The sequence below is a fragment of the Micromys minutus genome, assembly GCF_963924665.1.
Source record: "Micromys minutus genome assembly, chromosome: X".
NCBI lineage: Eukaryota > Metazoa > Chordata > Mammalia > Rodentia > Muridae > Micromys > Micromys minutus.
The window spans coordinates 128,068,462-128,092,983 of record NC_137970.1 but is presented as its reverse complement, the minus strand read 5'-3'; the positions used below and the strand labels follow the sequence as shown (position 1 = coordinate 128,092,983).

The window sequence follows — 24,522 nt, the reverse complement described above, 5'->3', positions numbered from 1 at the left end:
TTAGGGTTTCTGTTTCCACCCAGAGGCCCGTGCATTCGGAACAGGCACACAAGCCATCTGCCACCAGGAATAGCAGAGATCCAGGGACACAGGCCAGGTACACAGGAGAGACAAGAACCTATCACTGACAACAAGACCACTTATAATCACAGACAACAAGATGGCAAGACGAAAGCAAAAGAACATACCCCAGGGAAACCAAGACAACCTGGCAACACTGGAACCCAGCTCTCCCATCACAGCAAAGAGAAGAATGTCAAACACTCCAGAAAAAGAAGACTCAGACCTGAAATCATACCTCAAGATGATGATAGAGATCCTTAAACAAGAACGGGAGGAAAAGCATAAAGAGTTAGAAGCTTTTAAAGAGGAAACAAGAAAAACACTCAAAGACCTCAAAAAACTAGAGGAAAACAGAACCAAAAAGATGAAGGAATGGAAGAGGGAATTTAAAATGGAAATGGAATCAATAAAGAAAACACTAAAAGAGACAATCCTAGATGTAGAAAACCTAAAAATGAAATCAGGAGTCACAGAAGCAAGTATCTCCAACAGACTACAAGAGATGAAAGAGAGAATCTCGGAAGCCAAAGACAATATTGAAAACATAGACAAAACAGTCAGAGAAGATGCAAAAGCCAAAAAGCTCCTAACCCAAAATGTCCAGGATATCCAGGACACAATGAGAAGACCAAACCTAAGGATAATAGGAATAGAAGAGGGCGAAGAATATCAACTAAGAGGCACAGTAAATATCTTCAACAAAATCGTAGAAGAAAACTTCCCTATCCTTAAGAATGAGATGACCACGAGCATAAAAGAAGACTACAGAACTCCAAATAGGTTGGACCAGAAAAGAAATTCCTCCTGACACATAATAGTCAAAACGCCAAGTGTCCAAAGCAGAAAAAGAATACTAAAAGCAGTAAGGGAAAAAAAGTCAGGTAACATATAAAGGCAGACCAATTAGAATCACACCAGATTTCTCAGCAGAGACTATGAAAGCTACAAGATCCTGGACAGACATCATTCGGACCCTGAGAGAACACAAGTGTCATGCCAAGCTGCTATACCCAGCAAAACTCTCAATCACCATAGATAGAGAGACCAAGATATTCCAAGACAAAACTAAATTTATGCAATATCTGATCACAAACCAAGCACTACAATGAATTATAGGTGGAAAACCCAATACAACGAGGGGAACTACATCCTAATAAAAACAAGAAAATACCTAAGCAAGAAAACCAAAAGAAGAAAGACACAAAGGCACAATTCTACCTCCAAAAGCAATAATAGCAGGAAGCAGCAACCACTATTCCTTAATATCTGTTAACATAAATGGACTCAATTCCCCAATAAAAAGATATAGGCTATCAGACTGGATACATAAACAAAACCCAGCTTTTTGCTGCATACAGGAAACTCATCTCAGAGACAGAGACAGACACTATCTCAGAGTAAAAGGGTCGGAAAAAAACTTCCAAGCAAACGGCTCCAAGAAGCAAGCTGGAGCGGCCATTCTAATATCGAATAAAGTAGATTTTCAACCAAAAGTTATCAAAAATGATAAAGGAGCTGTAAACATTCAATGTAAAAAGGACAGCCTCTTCAACAAATGGTGTTGGTCCAACTGGCACTCAGCATGCAGAAGAATGAAAACAGACCCTTTCTTATCTCCTTGTACAAAGCTCAAGTACAAGTGGATCAAAGATCTCTACATTAATCCAGCTACACTGAAATTATTAGAAGAGAAAGTAATGAAAACCTTAGAACACACAGTCACAGGAGAAAATTTCCTGAACAGAACACCAATGGCTCATGCTCTAAGGTCAAATAATGACAAATGGGACTTAATGAGATTGCAAAGTTTCTGTTAGGCTATGGACACTATCAAGAAAACAAAATGCCAGCCAACAGATTGGGAAAAGATGTTTACTAACCCTACATCTGATAGAGGCCTAATATCCAAGGTATACAAATAACTCAAGAAATTAAACACCAGAGAATCAAACAACCCTATTAAAAGTTGGGGTACAGAGCTAAACAAAAAGTTCTCAATTGAGGAATATTGAATGGCTGAGAAGCATCTAAGGAAGTGCTCAACATCTTTAGCCATCAGGGAAATGCAAATCAAAACAACCCTGAGATTCTACCTCACACCAGTCAGAATGGCTAAGATCAAAAATTCAGATGACAGCAGATGCTGGTGAGGATGTGGAGATAGAGGAACACTTGTCCACTGTTGGTGAGGTTGTGAACTGGCACAATCACTCTGGAAATCAGTCTGGCGATTCCTCAGAAAATTGGACATAGTACTACCTGAAGACCCAGTTATTCCACTTCTGGGCATTTACCCCAGAGAAGCTCCAACATACAACAAAGACACATGCACCACAATGTTTATAGTAGCCCTATTTATAATAGCTAGAAACTGGAAAGAACCCAAATGTCCTTCAGTAGATGAATGTATACAAAAATAGTGGTATATTTACACAATGGAGTACTACTCAGCTATCAGAAACAATGACTTTATGAAATTATTAATAAAATGGATGCATCTAGAGAATATCATCCCGAGTTAGGTAACCCAGTCACAAAAGAACAGACAAAATATGCAGTCACTGATAATTGGATACTAACCCTAGAAAGCTCAGAACACCCCAGAAACAACTCACAGACTATATGACTTTCAAGAAAAAAAAATGGAAATGAAAAACCATTATGCTTAATCTTTACACACTAAGAAAACTTTGACTATTTCCAGGTTACATTTTGTTTTATGTGTCATTTATGCACATTGTAACTAGCAATATCTTAATGCACACTATAAAACCTTTAAAAATCCAAGTACTGACAAAAATATATTCATATCCTTTATCCAAAAAAATGCTTAATATCTGTACATTTATCTTTGCTTTTTAAAATAAAGTTGTTCAATTTAAAAAATTAACATTTTCAATAAAAAGTATAAGACCTTATTTCCCTTGCTTAGACCTACCTCCCTGGAAACTCCCTATATCAGGAGAAAAGCCTGCATACTATTGCCCTGATGAATCCCTCCTTTACCTCCTGTTAATCATGTTCCAGGTGCCAGCCACTGCCTCTTGTGCCCGGCCTACCTGTAGCTCCCTGAATTTTTGCTTCCGGGTCCCAGCCTGCATATCTCCTGTAGCAAGAATGGAACCAGGCTTTCCCTACTTTGGGTTACCCACATTGTCCAGGATTCTCTTGTACTAGCAAAGAGACCTAGTCCTCCCTTGCTTAGACCAACATATCATCTAGACACTTCAGACAAAGATGACTTCTGCACTATGCCCACCTCCTGGTAATTTTGCTCCATGAGTACAACCAACACAGCCTCCTTTAGAAATAAGAGGATCTGGCTTAGCCTACTTGAACCTGCTTACACCACTTCAAAATATCTTCCGCATGCCCCACAAAAGGAAATGGGCATCTGAAGAGGAAGCTTCTGGTTTCTTTGGAAAGTTAGTAATGTCTAATTGATGTTTTGCTGGGGTATACAGGTAAAAGGATGCTTTGCTGTAACAGACATGTGAAAAGACCTGTGATTTTTAGAAAGAATATAAATATGACCCCACAGACAGTGGGAGCTAGAGCAGTGGTTTGCTTTACTCCATCTCATTAGTCTTCACTAATGACACACACACACACACACACACACACACACACACACACACACACACACACACACAAATATATATATATTGGTTCTTCTTACATTGCATTGCTGAGGTTCACTTGTAGTGACTTAATAGAGAGAAACTCGCGCCCAAAACTTCTCTTAAGGGTCCTACTGCTTCTTGCCACTTCCAAGAACTTGAGCCAGTTGGTGAGCCTCACAGTTTCTGCTGGATTGAACTGCCCTTGCTAATTCATGTGTAGGGTCTGCTGAGTGGACAGGTCTGCAGCTGCTGATTCCTGTTTGGTATTTTCTAATGGACTAGACTGAGAGCAACAAAGATTGGAATCACTCTAAAGAACTATTTCTAAACAGGTCCACTTCCGAACTCCATATCTTAATAACTTTTTTTTTCACTACCTCTTGTGGGTGGTGGACTAGAGGGGAGATTGAACCCATAATAAAGTAGGCTGTAAAAAATATATGCCTACAGGCATCTTTAATCTTCTCCTCACCATGATACATTTTTTTACTAAAAGAAGAAAGAGGAGTTTAAAAAGAAAGTTATAAAGGAAGAAAGGGAAAAATATCATCCAACATACTACCCTCGATATGCAAGTTCCAGAAAAGAAAAAAATTACAAAAACAAACAAAGGAAAAAACAAAACAAACAAACAAAAAACAAGAGAGCATAGCTCTTCCACAAATATCCAATCACATAATGGCACCTAAATATAAGCAACCTGTAAAAACTTCCAAAGAACTTAAAAGAATAATTTCAAGTATGTTCAAGCAACTCAAAGACATGAATATACTCCAAAAGAACAAAAACAAAGACATAAATGAAATGCAGAAGTCTACATAAGATACAAAAATATAATTTCACAAAAAAAATTGATGAACAAAAGCCAAACCAAAACGATGCTGGAAATAAAAAGTTAAAAACCTCAGCATAAAACCTTACCAACAGAATGGATCCTGTAGAAAACAATAATCAGGGCAGGAAGAAAATATAAAGAAATTAGATCTCTCAGTAAAAGTCAAGGAGAAGATTTCTAAAAATAAACAAGTAAAAGCTGGAGGAACAGGGAGTGTGTTGTAAGATCCTGTCTCCTAGTAATGTCGTAAGCTGCACCCCTAAAGTCTTACATGACTGCTTAAACATGAGCTGAACAATACTATTGTTGTTAACAATAGACATGTTAATATGTATATAAAAAATCCCAGGAGGCTTCAACCCTACCCAAAGTGCTAAGGCAACTAATGAATGCTGAAAGTGGAAGAGGTAGTCCTCACCACAGAAGAGTACAGCAACTGTTTATCCAATACATTCATATACATAACATTATACAGAGTAATCATGTTATATTCATGTATGTAGAGAAATATACATATAAAAACAATGAAAAAAGGAGGCCATATATTTCAGGGATTTGCAAGAAGGAAAAGGAGGGGGAGGAAATGATGTAATCATCTTATAATATATACTATATTAAATTATAATAAAATTAAAAGAAATTATGTGTGTGGGGGGTTAATGAACAGGGCCTGGAGAGATGGATCAGTAGGTAAGAAAAGTTGCTGCTCATGTAGAGGATGTAATTTGGATCTAAGCATCCATATACCAGCTCACACCCATCTATAAATCCAGTTCTGGGGATACAGAACCATATTTTAGCCTTTGTAAGCAGCAAGCATACATACACTACACTTGCATACATGCACTTAAAACACATATACATTTTTATATAAATATGTGTGTATTAGAAAATGAGAAAGCTCTGTGATAGTATTAAAAACAAACAAAACAAAAAACCGTAATTTTGAACTGTAGAGCACAGCAGAATACATAGCAAAAGCATAGGAAATAGATGAAAATTTTCTAACCTAGAGAATAAGATGCCCATTCAAATACAAGGGTCCTAGAGAACACCAAAGAGATCAGACCATAAAAGAAGCTCCTCATTGCATGTTGTACTTAAAATATTGAGAACACAGAATAAAGAAAGGATATTGAAATTTCAAGAGAGAAAAATCAAGTCACTTAAAAAAGCAGGCCTATCAGGATAATATCTATTAGACAGAAACTTATAGAGACAGAAAAGCTTGAAAAATATATAGTACAACTTCTGAAACCATAACTGTCAAACACAACTACTATACCCAGCAAAACTATTAAAATTGAATGAGAAGTAAAAACTTTCCATGATAAAATAGATTAGAGAAATTTATGAAAACTAAGCCACGCTACAGAGGATATTTTAAGGATTACTTTGATCTATAAAGAAGGATAAACATACCCTAGAGATCACAGGTAAAAAACAATTCCAGAAGAGTTAAGTCAAAGAAATTCAAGAAAACAACACAAAACCTCACAATGACACAAATTAATACACAACTTTCAATAATATTTCTTAGTTTTAATGGTCCCAGTTACTCAATAAGAAAAACACAGATGGGCCAATTGAATTAGAAAGCAGGATGCATTTTTGTCACCTCCAAAAACAAACCTTAACTTACAATAATAAATACCACTGTAGGATTAATGGGTGTGAAAATGTAGTCCAAGTAAACAGAAGAAAGAGCAAACTATCTGACAAAATAGACTTCAAATTAGAAATAATTATAAGAGATATGGAGGGTAACTTTATAGTCATTGAAGAAGCTATCCATCAAGAAAATACTAAATACATGTACCAAACACTCCAGCACAGTGATTATGGTGTCTTAAATACCCTACTCTCAGAAATAGACAGGGCACCTGTAAAAAAAGCTGTAGAAAAACTCTGCAATTAAATTATGTCATAAAATAAACCGAAAATCAAAAGGAAGCAACAGACATTTACAGAACATTCCAACCAAAGATTAAAGAGTGTATCTTCTTATCAAGAAATTAAATTAGGAGTCATGACAACCCTTTTAAAATAAAGTCATCATCAGTTTGGTATTTATGAGAGGGATAATTGCAGATAGAATGTAAAGACTTCTGAGGTTCCATGTAATTCTTTCATACATGCACATGTGCACACACGCACGCACACACGCACACATGCAACACTGAGAGTCCTGAGAGTTCTGTTGTTCAGGGAACTCATCATGATAGATGATGTGCCTACAAAATACTTGATATTACTAGGCAAGCTTGTATTTTGATAACTAGATAATATTTACAGATATAAATTCTGTTTCTCCATTTATGTTGATCTTTTCATATTCCTTCTCTAAAAATATTATACACATTAATTACAAAACTTTGACAAAATTTAATGCTTTGTTTGCTTTATGCTTTCAGTGGTGGGGGACATAGGCATATGCTGATTTTTTAAGAAATATTTTACTCTTTTATCTTTCATAAATGTATCTAATGTGTTTTGATCATATTTACCTCCCACCTGTTATCGTTGCTAATCTCCTTCCAACTTCAGCAAAACCCCTTCTTGCAATCAAATTTTCCTCCTACTTTGATGTCTTCATTGTGATCAAGCAGGTTAGAAGAGAGAGTATTTGATGGTATAACCAACACTAAATATATTTGGAAAAAAACATATGAAAACTTCCTCCTGTAGAAGATTCCTTAAACAAATCAAACCCAGTAAACCCTTTGGACTCTCTGTGGTATGGATTGTGGCAAAACAGTAACTTTTAGACACACAAGGCTATTACACACAGAACTCATGGTGGTTGTCACTATTTGCCCATGGTCAGTCCAGCCAAAAGTCCCAGGATGGACAAGGGAGAGACTCATGAAACCCCACCCATATCAGAGGAGCTGTTAGCAATTGTTAGCTGCTGAGGGAGGAAGAGACATACCTATGCCCCAATAGGTGGTACAATATTCTTACCAGTACAGGTGATAATGAGTAGACTCAGTGGGTTTAAAACAGAGCACAAGAAGATTTGAGTGTAAAGTGTTGGGCAAGAGGAATTGTTAGAGACAGAATGGGAGGTGGGTTTGACCAAAACATATGTATCTATGAAAATATGAAATAATTTAAAATGTTAAACTAATGTTGAAAAAAGAATGAACATTATTACTATTATTTGGCTGTATACCTAATTTGTTTCTAATGCCTTTTTTTCTGCTTAAAAGGGCCAGATGGTCATGTGACTAGATATGATCTGGACTGGCTGGTGAAAAACAGCTATGAAGGGCAGAAACAAAAAGTTATCCAACCTAGAATATTATGGAATGCTAAACTCTACCAGCAAGCCCAAGTTCCACCTGTTGATTTCCAGTGTTTCTTAGAAACAAACGAAGGATTGAAGAAGTTTCTGCAGAACTTTCTACTGTATGGAATTGCATTTGTAGAAAACGTCCCTCCCACTCAAGAACATACAGAAAAACTGGCAGAAAGAATCAGCTTAATCAGGTAATAATTTAGTAACTTTCTTAAATTCACAATAACTAGTTTCTAGAATATGAGAACCAATTAAAAGATGTAGAAATGTCTAGCTCATGGTGGAGCACTTGTCTAAAATGTAATAGGCCCAGGTTCAGTCTCTAGTACTGTCTTGGCCCCCAGAAAAATCTCTCTCTCTCTCTCTCTCTCTCTCTCTCTCTCTCTCTCTCTCTCTCTCTCTCTCTCTCTCTCTCCCTCCCTCCCTCCCTCCCTCCCTCCCTCCCTCCCTCCCTCTCTCTCTACTCCTTTCTCTCCATACCCTTTGTCATCACCTCCTCTCTGTAGTTGAATCTGCTCAAACGGGGACTGAATTTGTGCTATATTTAAATAAATCAGGTTGTTGTCGCTGGGAGGCCTGCTCTTTTCTGAGAGGAGGTGGGAATGAGGTGGGTTGGATCTGAAGTAAAGGGGAGGTTGGGGAAAGAGATTGGGGCAGGGTAGGGAGGATATATGAGAGAAGAATTTAAAAGGGGGTCTAAAAAATATCCATTTTCCTCTTCTTAGACTTCTAACTTTCAATCATAGGTTGGTTGTTAATGTCCCATTGATTATATTTTATTACATTAATTAGCATATTTACTCCCTAAATTTTATTCTGGTATTAAAACAACCTTTATTTGTTTATTAAACCACTTTATTTTAAAAACAGAGATAAATGTACAAATATTAAAAGCATTTTTGCATAAAATATATGAGTATATTTTTGTCAGTACTTGATTTCTTTATTAGGTTTGATAGTATGCACTGAAATCTTACTAGTTAAATTGAGCATAAAGTACATATACAACAAAATGTAACATGAAAATAGTCAAAGATTTCTTGGTGTGTAAAGATTTAAATACCAAGAATTGGCAAAAATCTGCATTCTTAGCTCTTGAATTATTAATGATTTAAAGTCTAGGTGTACCTCACTCTGACAGGGTGCTTTACACTTATTTTTTTTAAAGAAGGACTGAGGTTTCCACTTTTTGACCTTCTTTCTTTTTGAGCTACATATGATCTATAAGTTGTTTCTTGGGTATTCAGAGCTTTCTGGGGCTAGTATCCAATTATCAGTCACTGCATATTATGTCTGTTCTTCTGTGACTGGGTTACCTCACTCAGGATGATATTCTCTAGGTACATCCGTTTTCCTAGGAATTTTGAAAAGTCATTGTTTTTAATAGCTGAGTGGTACTCCATTGTCTAAATGTACCATAATTTCTATATCCATTCATCTACTGAAGGACATCTGGGTTCTTTCCAGCTTCTGGCTATTATAAATAGGGCTGCTATGAACATTGTGGTGCATGTGTCTTTGTTGTATATTGGAGCATCTCTAGGGTAAATGCCCAGAAGTGGAATTACTGGGTCTTCAGGTGGTACTATGTCCAGTTTTCTGAGGAACGCCAGACTGATTTCCAGAGTGGTTGTATCAGTTTACAACCCCACCAAGAGTGGAGAAGTGTTCCTCTTTCTCCACAACCTGCCAGCATCTGCTGTCATCTGAATTTTTGATCTTAACCATTCTGACTGGTGTGAGGTGGAATCTCAGGGTTGTTTTGATTTGCATTTCCCTGATGACAGGGGATGTTGAGCATTTCCTTAGATGCTTCTCAGCCATTCAATATTCCTCAGTTGAGAATTCTTTGTTTAGCTCTGCACCCCATTTTTAATAGGATACTTGATTCTCTGGAACTTCTTGAGTTCTTTGTAAATATTAGATATTAGAACTCCATCAGATGTGGGATTGGTAAAGATCTTTCCTGGTCTGTTGGATGTGGTTTTGTTTACTTGACAGTGTCCTTAGCCTTTCAGAAACTTTGCGATCACATGATGTCCCATTTATCGATTCTTGATCTTAAAGTATAAGCTATTGGTATTCTATTCAGGAAATTACCCCCATGCCTATGTGTTCTAAGCTTTTCCCCATTTTCTCTTCTAATAGTTTCAGTGTACCTGGTTTAATATGGAGATCTTTGATCAATTTGCACTTGAGCTTTGTACAAGGAGATAAGAAAGGATCTATTTTCATTCTTCTGCATGCTGAGTGCCAGTTGAGCCAACACCATTTGTTGAAGAGGCTTTCCTTTTTCCATTGAATGTTTTCAACTCCTTTGTCAAAGATCATGTAACCATATGTGTGAGAATTAATTTCTAGGTCTTCTATTCTGTTCCATTAATCTACCTGCCTATCTCTGTACCAATACCATGCGAGTTTTAACACAATTGCTTTGTAATATAGCTTGAGGTCAGGGATGGTGATTCACACTGAAGTTGTCTTGTAGAGAATAGATTTTGTCATTCTAGGTTTCTTGTTATTCCAGATGAAATTGCTCATTGCTCTTTCCAACTCTATGAAGAATTGAGTTGGAATTTTGATGAGGATTGCATTGAATTTGTAGATTGCTTTTAGCAAGATGTCCATTTTTACAATGTTGATCCTCCCAATCCATGGGGATAGGAGATCTTTCCATCTTCTGAGATCTTCAAATTCTGTATTCAGAGATTTGAAGTTTTTGTTATACAGGTTCTTCACTTGCTTAGTTAGGGTCACACCAAGGTATTTCATGTTGTTTGTGACTATTGTGAAGGGTATCTTTTCCCTAATTTCTTTCTCAGCATGTTTGTCCTTTGATTAGAGGAAGGCTACTGACTTATTTAGGTTAATTTTATATCCTGCCACTTTTCTGAAGTTGCTTAGCAGATGTAAAAGTCCTCTGGTTGATTTTTGAATTTTTGGGCTCACTTAAGTATACTATCATGTCATTGGCAAATAGTGATATTTTGACTTCTTCCTTTCAGATTTGTATCTCTTTGATTTCCTTTTATTGTCTAATTACTCTGGCAAGGACTTCTAGTACTATATTGAACAGATAGGGGGAGAGTGGGTAGCCTTGTCTAGTCTCTCATTTTAGTGGGATTGTTTCAAGTTTTTCACCATTTAGTTTGATGTTGGCTACTGGTTTGCTGTATATTGCTTTTACTATGTTAAGGTATGGGCTTTGGATTCATGCTCTTTCCAAAACTTTTAATATGAAGGGGTGTTGAATTTTGTCAAATGCTTTCTCAGAATCTAGTGAGATGATCATGTGTGGGTTTTTTTGAGTGTGTTTATATGGTGGATTATGGTGATGGATTTCCATATATTGAACCATCCCTGGATCCCAAGGTTGAAGCCTAATTGATCATTGTGCTTGCTAGTTTGTCTGGTTAAGAGTTTATCGATCTTGTTGATTTTCTCAAAGAACCAGCTCCTGGTTTTGTTGATTCTTTGTAAGGTTCTCTTTGTTTCTACTTGATTGATTTCTGCTCTGAGTTTGATTATTTCCTGCTGTCTACTCCTCTTGGGAGTATCTGCCTTTTTTTCTAGAGCATTCAGCTGTGCTGTCAAGCTGCTAGTGTATGCTCTCTCCAGTTACTTTTTGGAGGCACTCAGAGGTATGAATTTTTCTCTTAGTACTGTTTTCATTACATCCCATAGGTTTGGGTATGTTGTGCTTTCATCTTCATTAAATTCTAAAAAATTCTTAATTTCATTCTTTATTTCTTTCTTGATCATGTTATTATTTAGTAGTGAATTGTTCAGCTTCCATGTGTATGTGGACTTTTTGTTGTCTTTGTTGTTATTAAAAACCAGCTTTAGTTTGTGATGATCTCTTAACATGCACGGGAGTATTTCAGTCTTCTTATATCTATTGAGGCTTGTTTTGTGACCGACTTTATAGTCTATTTTGCTAAGGGTGCCATGAGGTGTTGAGAAGCAGGTATATTCTTTTGTTTTAGGATGAAATGTTCTGTCTGTTAATTCCAATTTGTTCATAACCTCTGCTAGTTTTCCTGCATCTCTGTTCCATTTCTGCTTCCATGATCTATTATTGTATGTGGTACAATATATGTTTTGAGCTTTAATGGTTTCTTTTATTAATGTTGGTGCTCTTATATTTGGGACATAGATATTTAGGATTGAGGATTCATCTTGATAGATTTTACTGGTAATAAGTAAAAAGTGTGCTTTTTTGATAAGTTTTGGTTGAAAATCTATTTTATTCCATATTAGAATGGCTACTCCAACTTGATTCTTGGGGCCATTTTCCTGGAAGTTTTATTCCCAGCCTTTTACTCTGATGTAGTTTCTGTCTTTGTTTCTGAGATGAGTTCCTTGAATTCAGCAAAATACTGGATCCTGTTTATGTTTCCAGTCTGATAGTCTATGTCTCTTTATTGGGGAATTGAGTCCATTTATGTTAACAGATATTAAGGAATAGTGATTGTTGTTTCCTGCTATTTTTGCTGTTAGAGCTAGATTTATGTTTGTGTGTCTTTCTTCTTTTAGTTTTCTTGCTTAGTTCTTTTCTTGATTTTCCTAGGGTGTACTTTCCTTCCTTGTGTTGGGTTTTCTGTTTATTATCCTTTGTAGGGATTTGTGATCAGATATTGTATAAATTTAGTTTTATCCTGCAATATCTTGGTCTCTCCATCTATGATAATTGAGAGTTTTGCTGGATATAGTAACCTGGGCTGGCATTTTTGTTCTCTTAGAGTCTGTATGATATCTGTCCAGGATCTTCTAGCTTCCATAGTCTCTGTTGAAAAGTCTGGTGTAATTCTGATTGGTCTGCCTTTATATGTTACCTGTTCTTTTTCTCTTACTTCTTTTAGTATTCTTTCTTTGTTTTGAATATTTTGTGTTTTGACTATTATATGTAGGGAAAATTTTCTTTTTAGGTCCAATCTATTTGGGGTTCTGAAGGCTTCTTTTATGCTCATGGTCATCTCGTTCCTAAGAGTAGGTAAGTTTTCTTCTATGATTTTGTTGAAGATATTTACTGTGCCTTTTAGTTGATATTCTTTGCCCTCTTCTATTCCTATTATCCTTAGGTTTGGTCTTCTCATTATGTCCTGGATCTCCTGGACATTTTGGGTTAGGAGCTTTCTGGTTTTTGCATCTTCTCTGTTTTCTCTGTTGTCTTCGGCCCCTGAGATCCTCTCTTCCATTTCTTATAGTCTGCTGCTGATGCTTGCATCTGTGACTCCTGATTTCTTTTTTGATGTCAGTGATTCAGTTCTGTCTCTGTGGTCTCAGGTGTGGGAGCTCTTGTGAGGTTGTTCTGGGAGTTCAGCCCTCTGCCCACTGGTCCTGAGTCTTAATGGTGGAGACCCGGCTCTTTCTCTAGGCCAAAAAGGATTCTTTTCCACAGAGCACAGCACTCTCTGCTCTCTGAGTACTTCCATTGTTCCCACCCCAGGCCTATGTTTGAGCTCACCTCTGGTCCAGGTGTAAAAGCACCTGTGGAGCAGAACTTTGAGCACTGCCTTTCCAGGGCAGATCCCGGAGTCCTGGACCTCTGCCCCAGGTTCTCTCTTGGTCGAGGTGTAAAAGTGCCTATGAGGCTGATCAGCAAGCACAGCCTTTCCTACAACAACCTTTAAATTGTGTAATTTTATTCTCTATTCCACTGATAAGCACCTGATGCTAAGACACTCAGTGACTTTTCCAAGATTATTCTGATAGTAAGCAGTTATGTAGGTTTAAATACCGCAGATTTCCTGCTCCTAAATGTAGTATTATTTTTATTACTATTCTTCATTTCTCATTTTCTCTTCTTTTTTTTAAATGACTTTATTTAACAAAACAAAGATAAATGTACAGATTTTAAACATTTTTGCTTAAAATTATACATTTTTGTCAGTACTGTTTTTGCATACATTGAAATAATTTTTACATAAAACCATGTGAATATATTTTTTTAGTCAGTACTTGATTTTTTTCAAGGGCTTGACAGTATGCATTGAAAACCTAATAGTTACAATAAGCGTAGAGTACATGCAAAACAAAAGGCAACATGGAAATAGTCAAAGTCTTCTTGTTTTGTAAATATATGTATATTTTTTTTGTTTTCTTTATTTCTTGGACTTCATACAGTCTGTGAGTTGTTTCTGGGGGAGTGCAAGCCTCTGGGGTTAGCATCCCACTATCAGTGACTGCATATTATGTCTGTTCTTTTGTGACTGGGTTATCTCACTCAGGATGATATTCTCTAGATGCAGCCATTTTCTTAAGAATTTGGTTAAGTCATTGTATCTGGTGGCTGAGTAGTATTCCATTGTGTAAATGTACCACAATTTTTGTATCCATTCATCTTCTGAAGGACATCTGGGTTCCTTCCAGCTTCTGGCTATTATAAATAGAGCTGCTATGAACATTGTGGTGCATATATCTTTGTTGTGTATTAAAGTGTCTCTGGGGTATATGCCCAGAAGTGGAATAGCTGGGTCTTCAGGTAGTACTATATCCAATTTTCTGAGGTATCGCCAGACAGATTTCCAGAGTGGTTGTATTAGCTTGCAACCCCACCAACAGTGGAGAAGTGTTCCTCTTTCTCCACAGCCTCCGCAGCATCTGCTGTCATCTGAGTTTTGGATCTTGGCCAATCTGACTGGTGTGAGGTGGAATCTCAGGGTTGTTTTGATTTGCATTTCCCTGATGGCTAAGGATGTCAAGCACTTCCTCAGGTGTTTCTCGGCCATTCGGTGTTCCTCAACTGAAAACGTTTTGTTTAGCTCTGTACCCCATTTTTTAATAGAGTTATTTGATTCTCTAGTGTCTAGCTTTTTGAGTTCCTTGTACACCTTGGATATTAGGCCTCTATCTGATGTGGTGTTGGTAAAGATCTTTTCTCATTCTGTTGGTTGCTGTTTTGTTTTCTTGATGATGTCTTTAGCCTTACAGAAACTTTGCAATCTCATTAAGTCCCATTTGTTAATCTTTGACCTTAGAGCTTGAGCCATTGGTGTTTTGTTCAGGAAATTTTCTCCTGTACCTATGTGTTCTAAGGTTTTCCCTACTTTCTCATTTAATAGTTTCAGTGTATCTGGTTTAATGTGGAGATCTTTGATCCACTTACACTTGAGCATTGTACAAGGAGATAAGAACGGGTCTATTTTCATTCTTTTGCATGCTGAGTGCCAGTTAGACCAGCACCATTTGTTGAATAGGCTGTCCTTTTTCCATTGAATGTTTACTGCTCCTTTGTCAAAAATCAGGTGACCATATACTTGAGGGCTCATTTCTGGATCTTCTATTCTATTCCATTGATCCAATGCCTATTTCTGTACCAGTACCATGCAGTTTTCAGCACAATTGCCTTGTAATATAGCTTGAGGTCAGGGATAGTGATTCCCGCATATGTTTTTTTGTTGTTGAGGATGGATTTCGCTATTCTAGGTCTTTTGTTATTCCATATGAAATTGCACATTGATCTTTCCAATTCCATGAAGAACTGGGTTGGAATTTTGATGGGGATTGCATTGAATCTGTAGATTGCTTTTTGTAGGATGGCCATTTTTAAGATGTTGATTTTTCCAATCCATGAGCATGGGAGATCTTTCCATTTCCTGAGATCCTCCTCAATTTCTTTCTTTAGAGGTTTGAAGTTCTTGTCGTACAGGTCCTTCACTTGCTTAGTTAGAGTCACACCAAGGTATTTCATAGTTTTTGTAACGATTGTGAAGGGTACGTTTTCCCTAATTTCTTTCTCCACATGTTTGTCCTTTGAGTATAGGAAGGCTACTGATTTGCTTGAGTTAATTTTGTATCCAGCCACTTTGCTGAACTTGTTTATCAGCTGTAGGAGTTCTCTGGTGGAATTTTTTGGGGTCACTTAAGTACACTATCATGTCATCAGCAAAGAGTGATGTTTTTATCTCTTCCTTTCCGATTTGTATCCCCTTGATCTCCTTTTGCTGTCTAATTGCTCCTGCCAGGACTTCCAGTACTATGTTGAATAGGTAGGGAGAGAGTGGGCAGCCTTGTCAAGTCCCTGTTTTTAGTGGGATTCCTTCAAGTTTCTCGCCATTAAGTTTGATGTTGGCTGTTGGTTTGCTGTATATTGCTTTTATTATGTTTAAGTATGGGCCTTGGATTTCTCTTCTTTCCAGGACTTTAACATGAAGGGGTGTTGCATTTTGTCGAATGCTTTCTCAGCGAATAGTGATATGACCATGTGATTTTGGTCTTTGAGTTTGTGATTACGTTGATGGATTTCCTTATGTTAAACCATCCCTGCATCCCAGGGATGAAGCCTACTTGGTCATGATGAATGATCGTTTTGATGTGTTCTTGGATTCGGTTTGCAAGGATTTTCTTGAGTATTTTTGCATCAATGTTCAGAAGTGAGATTGGTCTGAAGTTTTCTTTCCTTGTAGGGTCTTTGTGTGGTTTAGGAACGAGGGTTATTGTAGCCTCAAAAAATGAGTTAGGTAGTATTCCATCTGATTCTATCTTCTGGAATAGTTTGGAGAGTATTGCTGTTATGTCCGCAATAAATGTCTGATAAAATTCTGCACTGAACCTGTCTGGACCTGGGCTTTTTTTGGTTGGGAGGCTTTTGATGACTTCTTCTATTTCTTTAGGTGTTATAGGGTTATTTAGATGGTTTACTTGGTCCTGGTTTAACTTTGGGACCTTGTATCTGTCTAGGAATTCATCCATTTCCTCCATATTTTCCAATTTTGTGGAGTATAAGTTTTTGTAGTAGGATCTGATGATTCCTTGAATTTCCTCAGTTTCAGTTGTTATGTCCCCACTTTCCTTTCTGATTTTGTTAATTTGGATACTCTCTCTTTGCCCTCTAGTTAGTCTGGCTAGGGGTTTATCAATATTGTTGATTTTCTCAAAGAACCAACTCTTGGTTTTGTTGATTTTTTCAATGGTTCTTTTTGTTTCTATTTGGTCTATTTTTGCCCTAATTTTGATTATTTCTTGCCGTCTACTCTTTTTGGGTATATCTGCTTCCTTTTGTTCTAGGGCTTTTAGCTGTGCTGTCAGGTTGCTGATGTGAGCTCTCTCCAGTTTCTTTTTGGAACCACTTAGGGCTATGAGTTTTCCTCTCAATACTACTTTCATTGCATCCCATAGGTTTGGGTATGTTGTGTTTTCGTTTTCGTTGAATTCTAGAAAATCCTTAATTTCTTTATTTCTTCTTTGACCCTGATATCCTTTAACAGAGCATTGTTTAGTTTCCATGTGTATGTGGGCTTTTTGTTGTCTTTGTTGTTGTTAAAGACCAGCCGTAGTCCATGGTGATCTGAGAGGATGCATGGGAGTATTTCAATCTTCTTATATCGATGGAGGCTCATTCTGTGTCCAATTATGTGGTCAATTTTCGAGAAGGTGCCATGGGGTGGTAAGAAGAAGGTGTATTCTTTTAGTTTGGGATAGTATGTTCTGTATATATCTATTAATTCTAGTTGGTTCAAAGTCTCTACTAGTTTTGCAGTGTCCTTGTTCAGTTTCTGTTTCCATGATCTGTCCATTGGTGAGAGTGGGGTATTAAAGTCTCCCACTATTATTTTGTGGGGTGAAATGTATTTTTTGAGCTTTAGTAGGGTTTCTTTTATGAATGTGGGTGCTTTTTTATTTGGAGCATATATGGTAAGGATTCAGAGTTCCTCCTGAAAGATTTCCCCGGTAATGAATAAAAAGTGTCCTTCCTTATCTTTTTTGGTAACTTTTGGTTGGAAATTTACTTTATTCGATATTAGAATAGCCACTCCAGCTTGCTTCTTGGAGCTGTTTGCTTGGAAGTTTTTTTCCCACCCTTTTACTCTTAGATAGTGTCTGTCTTTGTCTCCGAGATGAGTTTCCTGTATGCAGCAAAAGGCTGGATTTTGCTTATGTATCCAGTCTGATAGTCTATGTCTCTTTATTTGGGAGTTGAGACCATTTATGTTAATAGATATCAAGGAATAGTTGTTTCTGTTTCCTGCCATTATTGCTTTTTTGGGTTGAGTTGTGTCTGTGTTTTTTTCTTCTTTTAGTTTTCTTGTTTAGGAATTTTCTTGTTCTTACTAGGCTGTATTTTCCCTCATTGTATTGGGTTTTCCACCTATAATTCGTTGTAGTGCTGGGTTTGTGGTCAGATATTGTGTGAATTTTGATTTGTCTTGAAATATCTTTGTCTCTCCATCGATGGTGATGGATAGTTTTGCTGGGTATAGCAGCTTGTGCTGCACTTGTGCTCTCTTAAGGAGTGCATGATGTCTGTCCAGACTCTTCTAGCTTTCATAGTCTCTGTTGAGAAATCGGGTGTGAGTCTGATTGGTCTGCCTTTATATGTTACTTGACCTTTTTCCCTTACTGCTTTTAGTATTCTTTCTTTACTTTGGGCGCTTGATGTTTTTACTATTATGTGTCGGGAGGTATTTCTTTTCTGTTCCAACCTATTTGGAGTTCTGAAGGCTTCTTTTATGCTTGTGGTCATCGCATTTGTGAGGGTATGGAAGTTTTCTTCTATGATTTTGTTGAAGTTATTTACTCTGCCCCTTAGTTGATACTCTTCTCCCTCTTCTATTCCTATTATCCTTAGGTTCGGTCTTCTCATTGTGTCTTGGATTTCCTGGGCATTTTGGGTTAGGAGCTTTTTGTTTTTTGCATCTTCTCTGGCTGTTTTGTCTATGTTTGCAATGTTGTCTTCTGCCCCCGCGATTCTCTTTTTGTTCTCTTGTAATCTATTGGAAATGCTTGCTTCTGTGACTCCTGATTTCTTTTTTTGGTGTTCTGACTCTAGGGTTATCTCTTTTAGTGTTTTCTTTATTGTGTCAATCTCAGTTTTAATTTCCCTCTTCCATTCCTTTATTTCTTTGGTTCTGTTTTCCTCTAGTTCTTTGAGTTCTTTGAGTGTTTTTCTTGTTTCTTCTTTAAAAGCTTCTGAATCTTTTTGCTTTTCCTCCCTTTCTTGTTTAAGTAACTCTATCAGCGTCTTGAGGCATGATTTCAGGTCTGTGTCTTCTTTTTCTGGAGTGTTTGGAGTTCCGATGTTTGCTGTCATGGGAGAGCTGGGCTCTGGTGTTGCTAGGTTGTCTTGGTTCCCTTTGGATATACTCTTTCTCTTTCCTCTTGCCATTTTGTTGTCAGTGATATGTTCTTACCTTTCCCTTGTATCTGTTCTGTGTCCATGGTTCTCCACTGGTTGAGGTGTCAGAAGTCGAGCCCTGTTTTATGTCTCAGAGTCGTCAGGTGTGAGCAGAAGTTCCAACTTTCTGTTTCTGTTTGCTGGATCAGGCACAGCAGGGCAGGGCAAGGCAGGGGGTGCACTTTCTTTGTGTACTCCACAGAGATCTCTCTGCTCCCCTGCAGCCCAGGTCTCCCACCTACCAGTTGCTCAGCCTCTATGAGCCGCCGTTCCGCCTGGCAGGTCATTTTCTCTTCTTTATTTCTCTATGTTTAAAAGATTAAATGAAGATAAATATTTCTATAATACATGAATAAAATGGAAAATCTTCTGTTAGTCCCAGTTATTATATTATCTAATATGTTATAAAAGGACTATTGTTGAAAATCTTAATATTAATGACAGACATTATTATATAAATTGATTAAAATTGTCCCTTACTACAAGTAGCCACAACATTGTTTCTATAAAAGGAAAGTAAATACAGGGAATGTTCTTGAATGAGGAGACTATTAAAGTAGTCATATAATCAACATGATGCAGTGATCCCTGAGATTTTAGAATGTATAATGTTTTCAATGGTTTTCAGTCTGTGTTCTTGAATATCAGTTGAGAGAATTTTCAAGACTTGTGTTTTTTAACTATCAATTTCACCTTATAGATAGCAATCTATAACAGTATTATATATACATATAGATATGTAAAACAATGAAGAATGAAATAAATTTATAAATATATAATAGTTTTTTATTGATTTTATATGGCAGAGAAACTATCTATGGAAGGATGTGGTATTTCACTTCAGATTTTTCCAGAGGTGACACTGCATACACCAAGCTAGCTCTAGATCGGCATACTGACACTACCTACTTTCAAGAGCCCTGTGGGTAAGTATATTAGAATTTTTCAGTGCAGTATCCTTCCAGTTAATGATCTTGAATAGTTTTTTAATCATTGTCTATTCTATTTCAATGAAGATTATACCTATATACTATAGACCTATATGAGTGTGTTTGTCTTTACCTGGAAATACAGTCATTTTGAAATATTCTCATTCAGTCTTCATTAAACTTTTAGTAATGAAACTTGTATCTAAAATATAACACATACACATGTGGTGTATGTGGCAAGAAACAGACACTGGCTTATACTGTTGACCTAACTGCTTTTCTTAGAACTAGAACTCACTATGCAGCCTAGCCTTGAAAAATCCTAAATCCCCTTGCTTACATTTTATAAGCCACTATACAGGGATACAGTATTTTCTCAAAGTAAATACAATTCACCAAAAAAGTTATCTATGAGCTTTATAAAGTGCATTTTAGGAGGGCTAGGCATGGTGGCATAGGCCTTTAATTCCAGTAGGAGGTAGAGGTAAGTGAATTTTACTATGTTCAGAGAGCCTGGGCTATACAGTGAAAATTTATCTTTTTAAAACACTTAGTAACTACATTATAGCAAAGGGGTCTGTACTAAAAACACTGCTGTTATTAAAATGATATTAAGAAGAGTCTGAATCTTATAAGAAATTGGAGAGGAGAGATGGCTAAAAATAACTTTTTTCATAGCAAATCAGTAGGTAAAATTTCTTACCATTTGCTTCTTACTAGAGGCCTCTACATTTCTTACTTTGTGATTGTTGTTCTTGCTTCTGCATACAGATTGTGAACCTGAAGCAATGATATTAGTAAAATGATTATATATATATATATATATATATATATATATATATATATATATATATATATATATATATACATGTGGTATTAAAAAGATAGTAGAAGAGGGTGGTGATACCTAGCTGATTACGGTTATATTGGTAACAGTAATATATTGGTTCATTTGAAGAATTTGTATGTTAAGAATATTTGGACCAATTAGATGACTAGCTGGCTAAGATACTTGTCATCAAACCTGATAACCTGAGTTCAGTCCCTGGGATATCCACGTGGTGGAATGGGAGAACCGATGATACCCACAATTTTTCCTCTGGCCTCCACACATGTATGATGGCATACACATGTGTTCACATTTGAAGACACGAGATAACTACTATGTTTGCTTTTTACCTTTTCTTGTCAGCTGTAAAGACTGAGTAGATTTGTAGCATAGAGTTAGTAGTGAAGGGTTAAGGTTATGACATCAACTAGACTTTGATCTGCAACCCAACCCTGAACATATATTATTAGCTTTTTGATTTTGAGCATGTAAGTTAAAATCTCCAAGCTTCCATAATGTCCTCTGAAAAATGAGATTAGCAATATAATCTGCCATTAATATTTACAAGAAATTAAATTATGTAGTAAATTTAAAGCATGTAACATTATCTCAACACTAAGTATTTAGTAAAGATTAGTTGTAATTAACGTTAGTTATTGTAATCACCACTGCTTATCCTTTTTAAAACCACCTGTGTTTTAGGTGTCATCCTTTCTTTAACTGTAGCTTTCCCTGTATCCTTTCCATACCTGCTGACTTCCTATAATTCACCTTTATCAATTCTCCACTTTTGTATATTTGCCTAGACACTATTATTTTTCTTTGTATGTGTATTCTTTTTTATATCCTTTTTCTAGCTAAGCTTTATAAAATATCTACAGTTAATACGTTGCAAAAATTATTAGCATACACTAAATATAAAGAGGAGTCTAAATGTGATAGTTCCATACAATTTTTTTTATTGAAGAACTTTATTTAAGAAAAACAAATATAAAAGTACAAATTTTAAGCATTTTTGCATAAAAGTACACGAATACATTTTTGTCAGTGCTTGGCTTATTTTTTATATGGTTTGATAGTGTGCATTAAGATCTTACTAGTTACAATGAGCATAAGGTACATGTAAAATAGGATGTAACCTGGAATTAGTCAAGGTTTTTGTGGTGTGTAAGGAGTAAACATCATGGTTTTTTTACTTTTTTTTTTCTTGAACTTCACACAGTCTGTGAGTTGTTTCTGGGGGAGTTCTAAGATTTCTGGGGTTAGTATCCAATTATCAGTGACTGCTATTGTGTATTTTGTTTTGTGACTGGGTTATATCACTCAGGATGGCATTATCTAGATGCATCCATTTTCTTAAGAATTTCATAAGGTCATTTTTTTTTCTCTAATAGCTGAGTAGTACTCCATTGTGTAAATGTACCACAATTTTTGTATCTATTCATCTACTGAAGGTCATCTGGATTCTTTCCAGCTTCTGGATATTATAAATAGAGCTGCTATGAACATTGTGGTACATGTATGTTTGTTTTATATTGGAGTGTCTCTGGGGTATATGCCCAGAAGTGGAATAGCTGGGTCTTCAGGTCAAATTTCTGAGGAAGCAACAGAATGATTTCCAGAGAGGTTATACAAGTTTACAACCTCACCAACAGTGGAGAAGGGTTCCTCTTTCTCCACATCCTCGCCAGCGTCTGCTGTCATCTGAGTTTTGGATCTTGGCCAATCTGACTAGTGTGAGGTGGAATCTAAGGGTTGTTTTGATTTGCATTTCCCTGATGGCTAATGATGTTGAGCACTTCCTTAGATGCTTCTCAGCCATTCAATATTCCTCAATTGAGAACTTTTTGTTTAGCTCTGTACCCCATTTTTAATGGGGTTGTTTGATTCTATGGTGTCTAGCTTCTTGAGTTTTTGTATATCTTGGATATTAGGCCTCTATCTGATGTGGGGTTGGTAAAGATCTTCTCCCGCTCTATTGGCTGCTGTTTTGTTTTCTTGACAATGTCCTTAGCCTTACAAAAACTTTGCAATCTAATTTAGATCCATTTGTCAATCTTTGACCTTAGAGCATGAGCCATTGGTGTTCTGTTCAGGAAATTTTCTGCTGTGCCTATATGTTCTAAGGTTTTCCCTACTTTCTCATCTAATAGTTTCAATGTACCTGGATTAATGTGGATATCTTTGATCCAACTGCACTTGACCTTTGAACAAGGAGTTAAGAAAGGGTCTATTTTTCATTCTTTTGCATTCTGTGTGGCAGTTGGACCAACACTGTTTGTTGAAGAGGCTGTCCTTTTTCCATTGAATGTTTACAGCTCCTTTGTCAAAAATCAGGTGACCATATATGTGAGGGCTCATTTCTGGATCTTCTATTCTATTCCATTGATCCACGTGCCAATTTCTGTGCCAGTACCATGCAGTTTTCAGCACAATTGCCTTGTAATATAGCTTGAGGTCAGGGATAGTGATTCCCACAGATGCTTTCTTGTTGTTGAGGATGGATTTTGTTACTCTAGGTCTTTTGTTATTCATGATGAAATTACACATTGATCTTTCCAATTCCATGAAGAACTGGGTTGGTATTTTGATGGGGATTGCATTGAATCTGTAGATTACTTTTGTTAAGATGGCCATATTTACAAAGTTGATCCTTCCAATCCATGAGCATGGGAGATCTTTCCATTTTCTAAGATCTTCCTTGATTTCCTTCTTTAGAGGTTTGAAGTTCTTGTCATACAGGTCTTTCACTTGCTTAGTTAGAGTCACACCAAGGTATTTCATATTTTTTGTGATTATTGTTAAGGGTATATTTTCCCTAATTTCTTTCTCCTCATGTTTGTCCTTTGAGTAGAAGAAGGCTACTTATTTGTGTGAGTTAATTTTATATCCAGCCACTTTGCTGAACTTGTTTAACAGCTGTAAGAGTTCTCTGGTGGAAGTTGTGGGGTCGCTTAAGTACACTATCATGTCATCTGCAAATAGTGATGTTTTTACTTCTTCCTTTTCAATTTGTATCCCTTTGATTTCCTTTTGCTGTCTAATTCCTCCAGCCAGGACTTCCAGTACTATGTTGAATAGGTAGGGGGAGAGTGGACAGCCTTGTCAGGTCCCTGATTTTAGTGGGATTGCTTCAAGTTTCCCTCCGTTAAGTTTGATGTTGGCTGTTGGTTTGCTGTATATTGCTTTTTTTATGTTTAGGTATGGGCCTTGGATTTCTGTTCTTTCCAAGACTTTTAACATGAAGAGGTGTTGAATTTTGTCAAATGCTTTCTCAGCATCTAGTGAGATGACCATGTGGTTTTTTTCTTTGAGTTTGTTAGTATTGGTGGATTACACTGATTGATTTTCATATATTAAACCATCCCTGCATCCCAGGGATGAAGCCTACTTGATCATGGTTACTGTACGTTTTGATGTGTTCTTGGATTTGGTATTCAAGGATTTTGTTAAGTATTTTTGCATCAATGTTCATAAGTGTGATTGGTCTGAAGTTCTCTTTCCTTGTAATGGTCTTTGTGTGGTTTTTGAACGAGGGTTATTGTGGCCTCAAAAAATGAGTTAGGTAGTGTTCCATCTGATTCTATTTTGTGGAATAGTTTGGAGAGTATTGGTGTCATGTCTGCAATAAATGTCTGATAAAATTCTGCACTGAACCCATCTGGACCTGGGCTTTTTTTTGTTGGGAGGCTTTTGATGACTGCTTCTATTTCTATAGGTGTTATGGGATTATTTAGATGGTTTACCTGGTCCTGGTTTAACTTTAGGATCTTGTAGCTATCTAGGAATTCATCCATTTCCTCCAGATTTTCCAGGTTTTTTGGAG

General features: G+C 36.7%; 1 protein-coding gene across 2 annotated transcripts in view; it reads left to right on the top strand.

Moving 5' to 3' along the window:
* Nucleotides 1–24,522, top strand: part of TMLHE (trimethyllysine hydroxylase, epsilon) — a 147,979-nt gene that overhangs the window by 55,325 nt on the left and 68,132 nt on the right. For both annotated transcript variants that reach the window (XM_080909548.1, XM_080909547.1), the window contains exons 4-5: nucleotides 7,734–8,013; nucleotides 19,745–19,864. In XM_080909548.1, coding sequence (XP_080765674.1) covers nucleotides 7,734–8,013; nucleotides 19,745–19,864 — 400 coding nt within the window. The remainder of the gene's footprint in view (nucleotides 1–7,733; nucleotides 8,014–19,744; nucleotides 19,865–24,522) is intronic.